Here is a 12697-nt window from a genome sequence, read left to right on the forward strand (position 1 = left end):
TCCAGATTACCTAAAGCCATCCTAAAGAGGTAGGATTAACAAATTTGTTATCACCATTGGACATCCAACAACCAACAGTAGTTGACCCCCACACAAAAGCACTTGCGAAGGACCAGCCATCCACTTTGAAGGAAAGGCCAGCAGAGCCCTCTGAACACCTGATGCCTCCTCAGCCCTTAATTATTCATAGTAAGGCTTTTCCCTTCCAAAGCTATGCTCCACTAAAAATGCTGATGTTACTTGGCTCCAAAGCTTGATGCATGGCTCATTCTTGTTCTCTGATAAATGGGAACACTAATGCAGATCCGGGGAGCTAAGCTGCAGCAAGGTCTTTCCTGAGATTTGTTGAAGGTGCTGAGTCTCTGGAGACAGAAATTTACCTTGGAAATTCCCCTTGGGGATCATCCAAGGGATGTTCAGGCTCTGGTCTACTCACCATGGCCTTTTTCACAGGGGAGGAAGGAGGAGGAATGAGCCACATTAAAGGTTATGCAAGCTTCAAATAAAACAGTGTTTATTCTCTGATGTAAAGGACCACTGGGGAGATCTGCAGGCCCTGGTAAAAAGCACAGTCCTAGTTTAATCAAAAGATGCACAAAGCACCCAGCTAAAGCCTGAGGAAGGTGCACTTAAGCCTTTGTTGGCAAAGGAAGCACCAAGAGACTGAGGATCTATTCCGACAGCAAACACCAGCTATATGTTAGCTTTGCTGCCTGTGTATGTCCAGCACATATCATCTGAAGAGGGACACAGATTTACATCCCTCCAGCTGAAGGGAAGAAGATAGGGAAAATAAAATCATGAAAAGAGCTTGCTGGAGTGTTACACCTTTCTTTGCAGGGAAAATACCAACTGCTCTCTCAGTGTCCAAGCTTCTCAGCTTTACTAAGTGTTTCCCAGGGAGGTCTCAGCATGATGGTGAGAAGAAAAAGCCTCAGGGCCTCAGGACTGAGGTTATCAATAAGACTGTAAGAAACCACAGTCCTGCCTCCAGCCCATGGTCACTTCTCCCACCACACACAGAACGGTCCACCTCACTATTCCTTTTAATTCTCATCTCCAGTGGCATAGATGAGAATTGCTCCAAATCCATTTTATAGAGGCATTTGTTGAGGAAATACCAGCCAAGACTCTATTAATTATTCCAGGGAAAGATTTGGCTCGAATCAAAGGTCAGGAGTCTGCAATCCAGCAATATTTGTGAGGTGTGATTAACATGGGGCTATTACACTCAAGCTAATTTAAAAAGAAACATGGAAGGGACAGAGCAGGCCATGCAATAACTTTACTGTAGGGAGTCAATGGGCACAGCTGCACTGGCACCATGAGGTGTTTCTGCACCATCACATAAAGCTGCAACCTCCCAGGGGGACACGAAGGGCCGTGCAACACCTGCTCACACCCATAAGCTTGAGGGGCACTCACCAGTATTGTGGTTGGATACGAGGGAAACAGAATCTGCTCCAGGCTCTCAGACACCCCAGTGCCAAAGACCCAGGAGAGCTGATCACCTCACCACTCAAAGCTGGGGGTTGGCAGGTGTTTTCTAGGAGATCTTTCAGCAGCTTATTTTGGAGGAAATACTGGGGGCAGGTTTCCTTCTTGCACTAGGTTTCTTTGAGACCTACTTGGCTTTGCTCACCTCCCTAAGGAGGGATGGCTCTTGTAACCAGCCTGGAAAGTGCAATTGCCTGGGGAATAAGTGAGGTGTGATGGTCGGGATGATTTTTCCCTGCTGTAATGTACTTTGGGAGTGCAGAGAAAATGAAAGGGGAAAGGGGAAAGGGGAAAGAGGAAAGGGGAAAGGGGAAAAGGGAAAGGGGAAAAGGGAAAGGGGAAAGGAGAAAGGGGAAAGGGGAAAGGGGAAAGGGGAAAGGGAACTCCATTGCAAATGCAAACAGAATAAACCAAAAACTCCTAGAAGAACCAAACCAGGGAGCTGCCCCCTTCCTGAAACAGCTCTTGTTCCCTCCAGCTTCACAGGCACATGGAGGTATCTGACTTCCTGGGTTCCTCTTCAGGCCCTACCCTCAGCAGACACTGAATTTGTGGTGTTTTGTTTTCTTCTTACCCTCCCTTTTTAAAAGGCCCATAAGATAGAGTGCCACCACATGAAAGCATCTGTTCATTGCAAGGTTTATCTGGCATCAGCAAAGGGCAAAGATTTTCCCAATGCCCAAGGGAAGTGCATGCCCAGTTGGCACTCCTTTTAAATGGAAATGGCAGATTAATTTAATTCCTTTAGTAGTCTTGAGAAATCTCAGCCTATTTGATTAAAAGCCTGCTGTGGCCCCATCCTACTCTGGCCTCTCTGGTGAAATCCCAAAAGCTGGGGGATGCTCAGTGGCAATGGTAAGCAACTGCCATATCCCTCACACCAAGAGCAGGGCTGGCCCCATGCAGCTCTCAATTTTGGCTGGAAAACCACACAGCCATCTGGGGAACACTGTGATTCAATGCTCCCCCACAGAAACCTTGGTCTCTGACCAAGGACAGATGCAAAAAAACAACTTGCCCTCCTCGAGGGTCAGCCCACACCACCCCAGCATGTACAGCTGCAACAGAGAGTGTGATGTAAAAACCTCTATTCTCCCCGGGGATGAACAGGCCAAGCACCACTTTGTGGTGCCCAGCCCCTTCACCAAGTTTTCAAAATAGGAATTAAGAGTGCTTCCTTCGTGCTAAAAACATGCCCACACCACTTTCAGCACCTGCTCTTCTCTTCCCTCATCATCTCCCTGGGCTGGTAAAGAGAATGGCTATGAACTGGGAATGATGTACTCATCTCCCATTGCACTTATTAGCTGTTGCCTGGCAAAACTCTCTGCAGAGACTGTTTTAAGCTACATGTTCTGCATCATCTTGCCTTAAAAGAAAGCAGGACACGTATATCCCTTTACAGGGCTGGGGAGAGCACTCTCCAGGCAGAAATTATCCAAGAAAGGGGCTGGTTTTACATCTTGGGAAGTATCTAGTTCTGGTCCACAATGTAGCAACACAAGATGGAGAATCACTGCACAAAACCCTGCCATGCCTCCATGTTCACACAACCCTAACAGTTTCAGGTGGGAGAGTTACTCAAGAAGAAACACCAAGACACCCCTCATGGCTATTTTTGCTCCAAGTCAGGTTTTAAAACATTTAGCTTTCTGCAACACAGACTCCAGGGGACCACACAAACAATAACCCCCCCAAAGGCCCATTTCCCACACACTTAATTGTTTGCTATTGTTCAGACTTGAAAGCTCTGTGCAAAATCCCACCTTACTTCCACCTGCCCTCTCCCTGGAGCAGCCTGTGAGGAGAGAAATGGATATCCTTTCCTGACCACTGCAGAGTTACCCCAAAACAATCACAGAAAGGTAGAAAATAGGGTTTTCCATCATTTAAATGTTTCCTCTTTATCATGAACACCAGCCAGTTTCTAAAGATAAGCTGCTCCCGTAACATGGCAGAATCCAGGCAGAGTGCAAGCAACTGCCGAGGCATCAGCGTTTGCTTCCAGCTCTCTCGTGGAGAAGGTGTCTGTGTGGCACACGGCTGCCCAGCTCCTGGCAGCCACCTCCCCCAGGGGAGAGCTGGTATGTCCATGCTTGTGGAGCTTCTGCCAAAAGGAAGGGGAAAGTTTGAGGGAAAGAGACTCAACAGGAAGCAGAAAGCCCTCAGGGCTGCCACAGGGAGCTCCCTTATCCTGGTGCAATCCTCTTGCACATTGCATGGAGCGAATTCTGGTGTTCTCAGCTCTCTTTCCCTGGGGGGGACACGGTATCCAACCCTCTCAGCTTCAGATCCTTTTCATTTTCCTCCACACTGACAAATTAGAAAACAACCTGATGTACTCCTATTCCTCACTTGGATTCCAGTCTCAGACTTGCTGTACCGCTTTACAAGATTTGTGGAAAAGACCCCAGCCTAGTCTAGCTCATGGCTCCAGTGGAGGCAGAAACCCCTCTGGAGACATATGCAATATCAAAAACTAACACACAGCTCAATGAGCTTCCAGAACCAACACAGCTTCGAACTCTGTGGTAACCTTAAACTCATTAACAACACTCCCTGCAGTAACAGCTCTGTGCCACAAAGCCAGTTCAAAATGCCTTTACAGTAGCTAATAATAAACCCTTTTCCAGGGCTTGAAACTGAAAATCAAATGAAAAAAAACCTCAACCACCAACCCACTAAACCCTCAAACTTAATATCTACTGCGTAAAATGCTTTTTAGAAATGCCCATCCTCTGCCCTCCAGTAAATTCTGTCTTACTTGGGGTCAATCTGCTGATCACCCCTCATTTATTTCAGAAGCAGATCTGAAGTAACATTTCTAAGAAAAATAGCTCCAGAATTAAGCAGGGTCAAAATTTAGAACCAAAGCCAGAGCAAGTCTCTGCCTGCATGCAGCTCACTCCCCTGCACACATTTAATAGCCCTATTTGCAGTGCTGGCAGAGTGCTCCAACCTCCTTTAACTCTGACTTCTCCTATGCCCTCTTTGCCTACATTACAAAATCCCCTTTTCCCCCACTCCTCTAAAACCACTCATCATTCCTATCGAGACACATCACTGGATAAGAGCATTTCAAATGCATTTAACTAATCCAGCTTTGAACTCTACACCCCCTACACCCATGCTGGCAGCACATTGCTCAGCGATTTTTCCACTGGAACTGAGTACCCCAATTACTGTCTCCAGTCTCACATACTTTCCAGGCAGTCAGTAAAAAAGATGCCATCCCAACCATCTTGTCCTTACCCATGATGGTCACATCATACTCGATCTGGAAGAGTGCCTCCTGGCTGCACTGCCGCAGGATGTTGAGGGCGTCAGCGTGGGTCATGCTGTGCAGAGGGATCCCATCAACGCTCAGCAGCCTGTCCCCAATTTTCAGGGACCCTTCCCTGTAAGAAGCCACAGGCAAAATTATTTTTTTTTTTTATATGTATTTATTTATATTTAGATATATAATCTATATATGTTTATATATTTATCTATATTTCTACAGATAAATTAGCTATATATCTATATAAACAATATATAAATACATAAGTATATATTTTTTGTGTGTGTACACACATGTATGTGCATATGTATACATATATATATATACACACACATATTAAAAGTCAGTTACTCTCATCCTGTAGGAATTGAATACTCATTGGGACAATAGTCTGGTTTATTTATAGTACAAGGCCCATCATACTAAATTATGAGCATGAGTGTAGATAGACTGGCTCCTGCTTTCCAAAATAGCATCAGCGATTCATCTGCACGGGGCTAATGAAGTGGCTGCCTCTGGAAGAGGAGTTTCTGCTTATAACTATAACATCTACACATGAGTCAGCCTGTGAGCACCGGGTCCTTCCACCCCACATTCCACAGGCCCCACACCACCTCTGTCATTCCACACCACCAGCACGAGAAGCCTTGGGGAGGCATCAGCAAGGAGGCCAAGAATGACACACATCCGAGAGCAGGGTGAGAGCTGCAAGTCTGTCTTGTGAGAGCACGTGCCGGAGGTGTGACACGAGCAGTACCTGTCTGCTGGGCCACCCGGCCTCACGTAGGTGAGCACCAGCGGTCTGGACTTGTGCCAGTCTTCATGAGCTCCCCCTGGAATCAAACCGGGAAAGCCAAAAGTCACGGGAGGTTTAAAAGTCTGAATGAGAGTGCTGAGAAAGAAGGGACATTTATCACACAACAGCTGACACAGCCTGAAAGCAAAACGACTGCCCTGGATCAGACAGCTGGCAGTCCTTGAAGGCTGCAATGGATTCTCTCCAGGATATGCTTTTATTGCTCAGCTGAAGTTTATGACATTCACTGTCTTATTTTCCCACTTCCCAAATCACCTCTGCCAGTGCTTGTCCCCTCTGCTTTTCTTTGGAGAAGCTACTAACCTCTCAGAACAAAGCCAAAGCTGTTGCCTTCCTTGTAGAGGGAAACTTCTATGGTCTTGGGAATAATGCCAGCACTGCTTTCTGGCACTAGAGGAAGAGAGAAAGACCCAGTTACCCCCAGATAAACCTTTTCCAACCATCCTGCAAAATGTATCAGAACTCCTCCAAACATCATTGAAATGAAAGTCCAGCACAAAGCCCATACTGTATCTTGCCTATTTGGAGCCAAAAAGAGTCCAACCCAGACACATGAACCTTCATCAGAGCCAACCATCATGTTTTAGGGTGATTTCACCAGTTCAGTGCAGTGCATCTCTCCTCAAATTTGTCTTGGTAAATACTCTGACATTCAAGTAAAACCATCTCGTTTATCAACTGGCTTTAATATGTTCAGCTTTTCTTAAAAGCTTCTGCCACAGATAGAAACTTATTAAAAAAAAACCCAGCAGCAGCATAAGGAATCAAGTCACTGGCTGACCTTAAAGAAAATGAAAATCCCAAATCCTCAGTGGAAAAGGTTGGGTTTTTTTCCCTTACCTCTCATATTTTGGATTTAAAAAAGATTAAGTGAATCTTTAAACTGATCCCAGGGGCAATTCAGTAATTTTATGTTAAATACATAGTACTATTTGTACAAAATACAAAATGTACAAAAGTAAAGAGAAAAAGAAAGAAACTGTTTCTAACCCTTGCCATCCTCTGCTATTTGATGATTTATTGCACTACTGCAGGGAATACGGGACAATTTCCCAGTCTTCTCCATCCAGAACTGCATATGGCATTTCAGCCTGGTCCACTCTGAAAATTCCTAATCTTCAAACCAAGTACCATGAATGGCCACAAGGATAATCAGGAAAAAAAAAAAAAAAGACTAAGAAACTTGACTTCAACCTGGCAAACTGGAGCTGAATGCTGCCCTAGGCACATCCACACTGGCATTTCCCTTGGCTCAGGAGGGGCTTTTTGAAGTGAATCTCCCTTCCATCCTCACTGCCAAGGACCCTGAGGGCTTGCAACCTGCACTCAAATTAGGGTTAAACCAGTCCTTAAGCTAACCCAAAAGACATGGAGTGGAGGCATGGTACCACCCTACAGGCAGACAGCCCTGGGGATCAGGCTACAGCAAGGCCAAATAAACCTCCAAAACACTGTCCCCACTTTGCTCCTGCTGCGGTGCAGACAGCTAACAGGGACACAGCCCAGAAATACTCCAGAAGGGAAAAACTCAGGGCACAGGAAGGTTCACAGATAAGGGGTGATACTCAAATACCAAGAACAGGGTATAAAGCATCCACAAATGAGTTCAGAAACCATCCAATTTCTGTCCTAAGCATCCACACGTGAAGTGCTGCAACAGCCTTTCCTAAGATCAGCAGGAGCAGGGAAACCTAAGCTAGCGTTAATCCGGGACTTGGTTTATTTATGAAAGAGAATGATACGACACAGTGGCCTGAAAACTGGACTTGGACTTGGAAGATCTCTTCCACAGAAGGAGATTACAAAGTGGGGAGAAAAATTCAAACCAACAAGCATGAGCTATTGAATTGCACTGTATTTCTGCTCTTTGCCCAGGGAAAGAGAGAGAGAGAGAGGCGAGTACACACAGCAATAACAAACCCTCACAGCAGATAAAAGCCCACAATGAATTGGAACCAGGCAATAATTGACAATTCCCTGTATTTTGCAGTGCTTCTTTGTTTGGATCGTTCATAAACAGCCCCAATAATGTCACTGGAGAGAAGTCGGTATCTCAGTGTGCTCTTCCTGCTCGTTCAGAGCAGAGGACATTTCACGTCGCTGCTATTGATTGAGCCATGTGGCACTGGTACTGCTCCTCAGCTGGGAAGTACAGCTTATCAGATCCCTGACAGCCAGGCTCACAGACACAGAAAAAGGTTAAGAGTGGTCATGCCTAGGGAGCATGAGAACATGGAAAACTTGAGCCACAGTTGGCTTTAGCAGGGTTGTATGCAAAAGCTCACTAACATTTACAGCAGAACAGAGGGGAATGATGGATAGAGATTCAACTAATCCAGATTAGATTTTTCTCTTTTTTGGGCTTTACATATTCATTTATATCTTGAATACTTTTCATATAAAGGCAGCAGCTAGAGCAAAGCTATGAAGTGTAAGATAGCTTCCTATCTGGGGCAAAATGTTTAGATTTCATTAGTTTTGTTTTTCCTGTCATCTTATTTTTAGTTGTTCTATTTCTTCTGCCCAATCATCCTCTGATTGATTTGGGTAATGGAATGACTAATAACTGGGGAGATTGTTTTCACAGTGGAAAGACTGTGATGAGAAATTGTATCGAGGAATTTGTTTTAATCAGAAATCTCAATCATCAAAACGAATGAGGGCAAGAGCACACAGTCTCCCACATCAGGACACAAGTCCACTGAGTTGGGCTTGGCAGCTCCTGCCAGGGCCCCTTAGCTGGAGAGCAGATTGCTTCAGCTTCCCTTCTGAAAACACATAACACTTCAAAGCATCCTGAGGACTAACAACACTTGCCACAGTTCTGAAAAGAGCATCTGGCAATACATGTTTAAGACTGAATAAAACCTCCCGTAGCCACGCTCCAAAAGGGAAAAAGAAAAACAAGCTGAAGCAGCATCAGGAGGCAGATTGGTCTGTGCTACCAAGTCACTCCGAGGCAAGACAGACCTAATCAGCCATCCCCTGCCGGTGTGCATGAACAGGCACCCACTGTGCTGGAAAAAGCGCTCTGCTCCGACCGCACACAGCTCTGCAGCACCCGCCGCCGCGCTGAGAGCAGATGAAGGCAACGTCAAAATGCCCCTGGACACTGCCTTGGCCATGGCAGCCAATGCACGAGCAAGTCCATCTGCACCCCGAGACAAAAAGCAGCCAGGGAGAGAGAGCAGTGTTATGAGGGAGGAACCCACCGGCTGGCGGAAGCTCATACTCTACTTCCAGCACTACCCTTTCGCCCACGTTTTTCAGCAGGCTTATGATCTCATCATGCCGCAGCTTGGTCAGGTTAATGCCATTCACTGACTTGATGTAATCCCCGACGTTCAGCTGGTCGCTTCTGCAAAGAAATAAAAAGCAAAAAAAAGCAGTGGTAGCACAAAGTCTCTGCTACATCCAGCCTGGGCACGGCTGGCTGGTAACCGGAGGAGTTTTTGAACAAGCCACCAATGCTGGGCTGATCTCAGCTGTCTGCTGTCTGATTGCATGTGTCTGCTATCACAGGGAAGTGCTAAAATTGAAGCCATCTATCTTTCCTGGTGGCAAGTGTTCAGATCTGTACATATAGCAACAATCGCAGCGTACGCGTTCACAACCTCTCTTTTGTTGCTCAGTTCCCATTCATGTAGAGCAATTAGTCAAAGAAAAGCGCACCAAGAGCTGTCTGAAGAAAAAAATCCAGCAGGGAAAAAGAAAACTTCTTTCCTTTTGCCTGTTTTCTGCAAAACTGTTCGAATACTCCTTCCCTTTCTCTGCTTCTTGGAACCTCTCTTTGCCCATTCCTTTTCTGAGCCAATAACGTTACTTACAGATTCAGTATTCAGAGCAGATACAATATTAAACCACTTAGCTTGATCAAGATGTATTGTACCATGCAGCTCTCCTGACAAGGCTGCCTAATTTCACAGAATCCCTAATATCCCTACACAAAATTTCAGAGCTAATTGCACAGAGCATAGGAAATAACTCAAAATAGAAGACGTTCTACTTACTGAAGTAACAACTTTGCATTCTGGGGCACTTGAAAAAAGGGAGTTGGGTGCCAACAACCTTAATTATAACTCTATTCATTCAGTAGTTGGAACATGCAACTATTCATCTCCAGTTCTGCTGTGCTCTCTGCACCCATTTCCATTTCTCACCTTGCAGCCAGTCCTCCTGGCCTCAGATTGGAGACTCTTGGCTTTCCATCTTTGTCTGTACCACCTGAAATGGTTAACCCAAGGGTGCTTCCTTCCTTCTTAATCAGCTCCACGATGGTGACCCCTCTGAACTCCTCTGAAAGATCAGGAATAAAGACAAACATCTCAGTGGAAGGCACATTCCTCCCAGTCCCAAGGACATCTTTTTCCTAGAGGTGGTGGGAAAGAAGACCTGGGATGATTTGTACAAGCATGAAGAGAAAGCATCAGTCTATTTAAAATTAAGTTGTGAAACAGAAGTGTGTCCTGGTAGATCCACAGAAGTGTTTGCATGCAGGGCTGGCAGGCAGGACCAAGGAAGATAAGGCAGAGGAATGAGGGCTTGTGAGAGAATAAAAACCTTGTGTTTCAAGGTGCTGAAGGCAGTGGAAGAAATCAGAACCAGGATTATGGGATCTCAGCAATGGTCTAGGGAGATCACCGCAGGGAATTATGCTTAATATGGAGTGGGGAGGGTGCTAACAGGGCTACATGTCAGGCAGTCACAGTTACATGCTAGGAAGATGCTGTGGACCTGCAGTAGCTGCCTGGATGGACAGAACAGGGTGGATCCTAAAATACTGCGATTAAAAAAATATCTTGAGACATCAATACAGTTGGGAGATAAAGAACATAATGTGAAGAGGGGTAGGATCCTGCAATCATTACGGGAAGGAGGGGGAGACATGACCTGCATTCATTCACAGCAGTTTGCCCATCCATCTGCACCTGGTCCAAGTCACACTCCCTATTACCCACCTCATCTACAGCTGGCATTGAAGACAAGTCACTTTTATGTGACTGGTTCCACATGCACTGCCTGCCATAATACATATGTCCAAGTTTAGGGGGTTAACACCCCCCACCTGCTGCAGCAGTACTGCTCTCTGTGTGCTGCAGGCAGTGTATATTTTACCTTGCTCTAGTCCAAGACAACATTCCTGTCTGTCCAGCACCTACATATAAGCCCAATCTGGTATCAGTTTTGATCCCATAACAGCTCATGTCTGGATTTTACAAAAACAGGGTCCCTAAACTATTCCATCTTCTGGATTTGGCACAGACAAGGGCAGTAAGTTAGCAGGAGAGCCAGCTCTGGCCCAAGGAAAGACCAAGAGCTCTGTAGACTTGGCAAAAGGCAGCTCTGTATTACTCCATATGACAGACCTCACACTCTTTGCTCAAAGGGTGACTAGCCCTGGGGCAAATAGGACAACTTCCACACCTTGCCACCTTCCACATCTTAGAGCCTCCACTAAGAAGCTTTTACACAATTTGTCTACAATGTGATCCATCCATCTCTACTGTCTCCCACAATTTTACAGGAGGAAACCAGTCACCTTCACACAGGGCACCTTTCTCCAAGGCTGTGCAGGAGAAGGTGATGATGGGCATTGGCAGCACATGACAAACAGCTGTCCCACAGATGTGGACTAAAATCCACGCTGCAAATGGCCCAGGAGCTTGTTTGCACAGCAAACCTCACCAGGCTTGGATGAGATGCTGTTTGGTGAGGGAACATTTGAAACCTCTCGCACACTGTGATTTCCAGAGCAAGGCAGGGCCCCTTAAATAACATATTGACAAAGAAGATCCATGCTGGTGCAGGGCTCTCTCCCTCCATCCAAAACACAGCCTCGTTTGGCACTGTGGTGCCTCATCACTAGCACTTTGCTCCTCTGTAAAGTCACCATGACACCAGAAATTGCACCTCAGTTAGAGTCCTGTCATGTACTACCTGTTTTGTAAAGCACTTCCAAGAATAATTTGTGCACTTGATAATGTGAGTAGGGAACCTCTTTGCAATCTAGCGCCAGTCTGGCAGGCGCTTAGGCCCTGCTGGGCACCCATTTAACGTGGCACTGGCAGCTCGTTGTAAAAATGTCAGGTCCATAATACTTCTGCTCTTTAAACTCAGGTTTTGATCCCCTGCCAACCGCAGTAACTTAGTTTTTAATTCACCAACCCAGGATCCCAGGGGCTGCCAGAAACTTTGTTGGGGCTCCCCACCATGCTGGAAGGAACACCATCCGGCACTATCCTGCAAATTTCCTCTTGACTACAGACACGACTGATCAACACAGATGGTGCTGCAAGGGGAGATTATTAGCTCTTCAATAGGGTTTAATTTCGATCCTTGATAAGTGTTTAAAATGAGAACTCCCAGAGTGCAATTACCCACTGTGATGGGTTCAAGGAGAAATCACTGCTTCAAAAAAAGGGAAGTCCCTGAGATCAATGGATCAAAGTAAAGCAATAAGGGATTTTGACTAATGCCTCTATAAATCTACTGCCACTGTCACAGACACACACAGATGTAAAAGTGAGCTGGTTATGGAGGATCTCGTCCTTCAGGACACAGTCTTTGAGTGCCATATAAGAGTAGTCTTGGATTTCTTCTGTTGCTTGGATTTTGCTGCTCAAAGGATCCCAGGGCAGAAAGAGCACACCTGAATTTTGCCCTCCCCATTGAGATGCCTCAAGCTGAGGTCATTGGACATACTGGCTCTTGTGAGCCTCTCCCCATCAGAGCTGTGGTACAGCAGTATTATGTTGCAGAAGCCCCAGAAGACACAGAATATCCCCTAGAACAACTGCTGAAAGATGAAGCAATAGCAAAAGGGCCTCATCCTCTGCAACACACTAAACCAAACCTTGACTGGATCATTAAAAGTCAGAAGTCAAAATCAAGACCTTGGCTTTCCTAAGGAAGGAAATGAGTTGTTCAGAGCAGCCCATCCAGACCTGCTGGCAGACAAAGTTCAGCACCACCAGAGGCAAAATATTATCACTTCACTTCATTTTCAGCCCCCAGAGGTGTTTCTGCATGGGAAGGTTTAGCTCACACAAAAATTTGCTGTGGCTGACTAAATATCCAAACAAACTTAGTCCCACACGGGAAAT

The 12697-nt window shown here is 45.8% G+C and overlaps 1 protein-coding gene across 1 annotated transcript in view; it reads right to left on the minus strand.

Annotated features, from left to right (window-relative positions):
• Window positions 1-3488: 3488 nt before the first annotated feature.
• The window catches only part of LOC108500028 (glutamate receptor-interacting protein 2-like), a 73961-nt gene continuing 64752 nt past the window's right edge, over window positions 3489-12697 (minus strand). The window contains exons 3-8 of the mRNA XM_017820508.1: window positions 9755-9890; window positions 8807-8952; window positions 5898-5984; window positions 5535-5610; window positions 4750-4895; window positions 3489-3604 (exon numbers count right to left, since the gene is read on the minus strand). Of these exons, the coding sequence (XP_017675997.1) occupies window positions 3489-3604; window positions 4750-4895; window positions 5535-5610; window positions 5898-5984; window positions 8807-8952; window positions 9755-9890 (707 nt within the window). The remainder of the gene's footprint in view (window positions 3605-4749; window positions 4896-5534; window positions 5611-5897; window positions 5985-8806; window positions 8953-9754; window positions 9891-12697) is intronic.

This window comes from Lepidothrix coronata, unplaced genomic scaffold (genome assembly GCF_001604755.1).
Source record: "Lepidothrix coronata isolate B3197 unplaced genomic scaffold, Lepidothrix_coronata-1.0 Scaffold84, whole genome shotgun sequence".
NCBI lineage: Eukaryota > Metazoa > Chordata > Aves > Passeriformes > Pipridae > Lepidothrix > Lepidothrix coronata.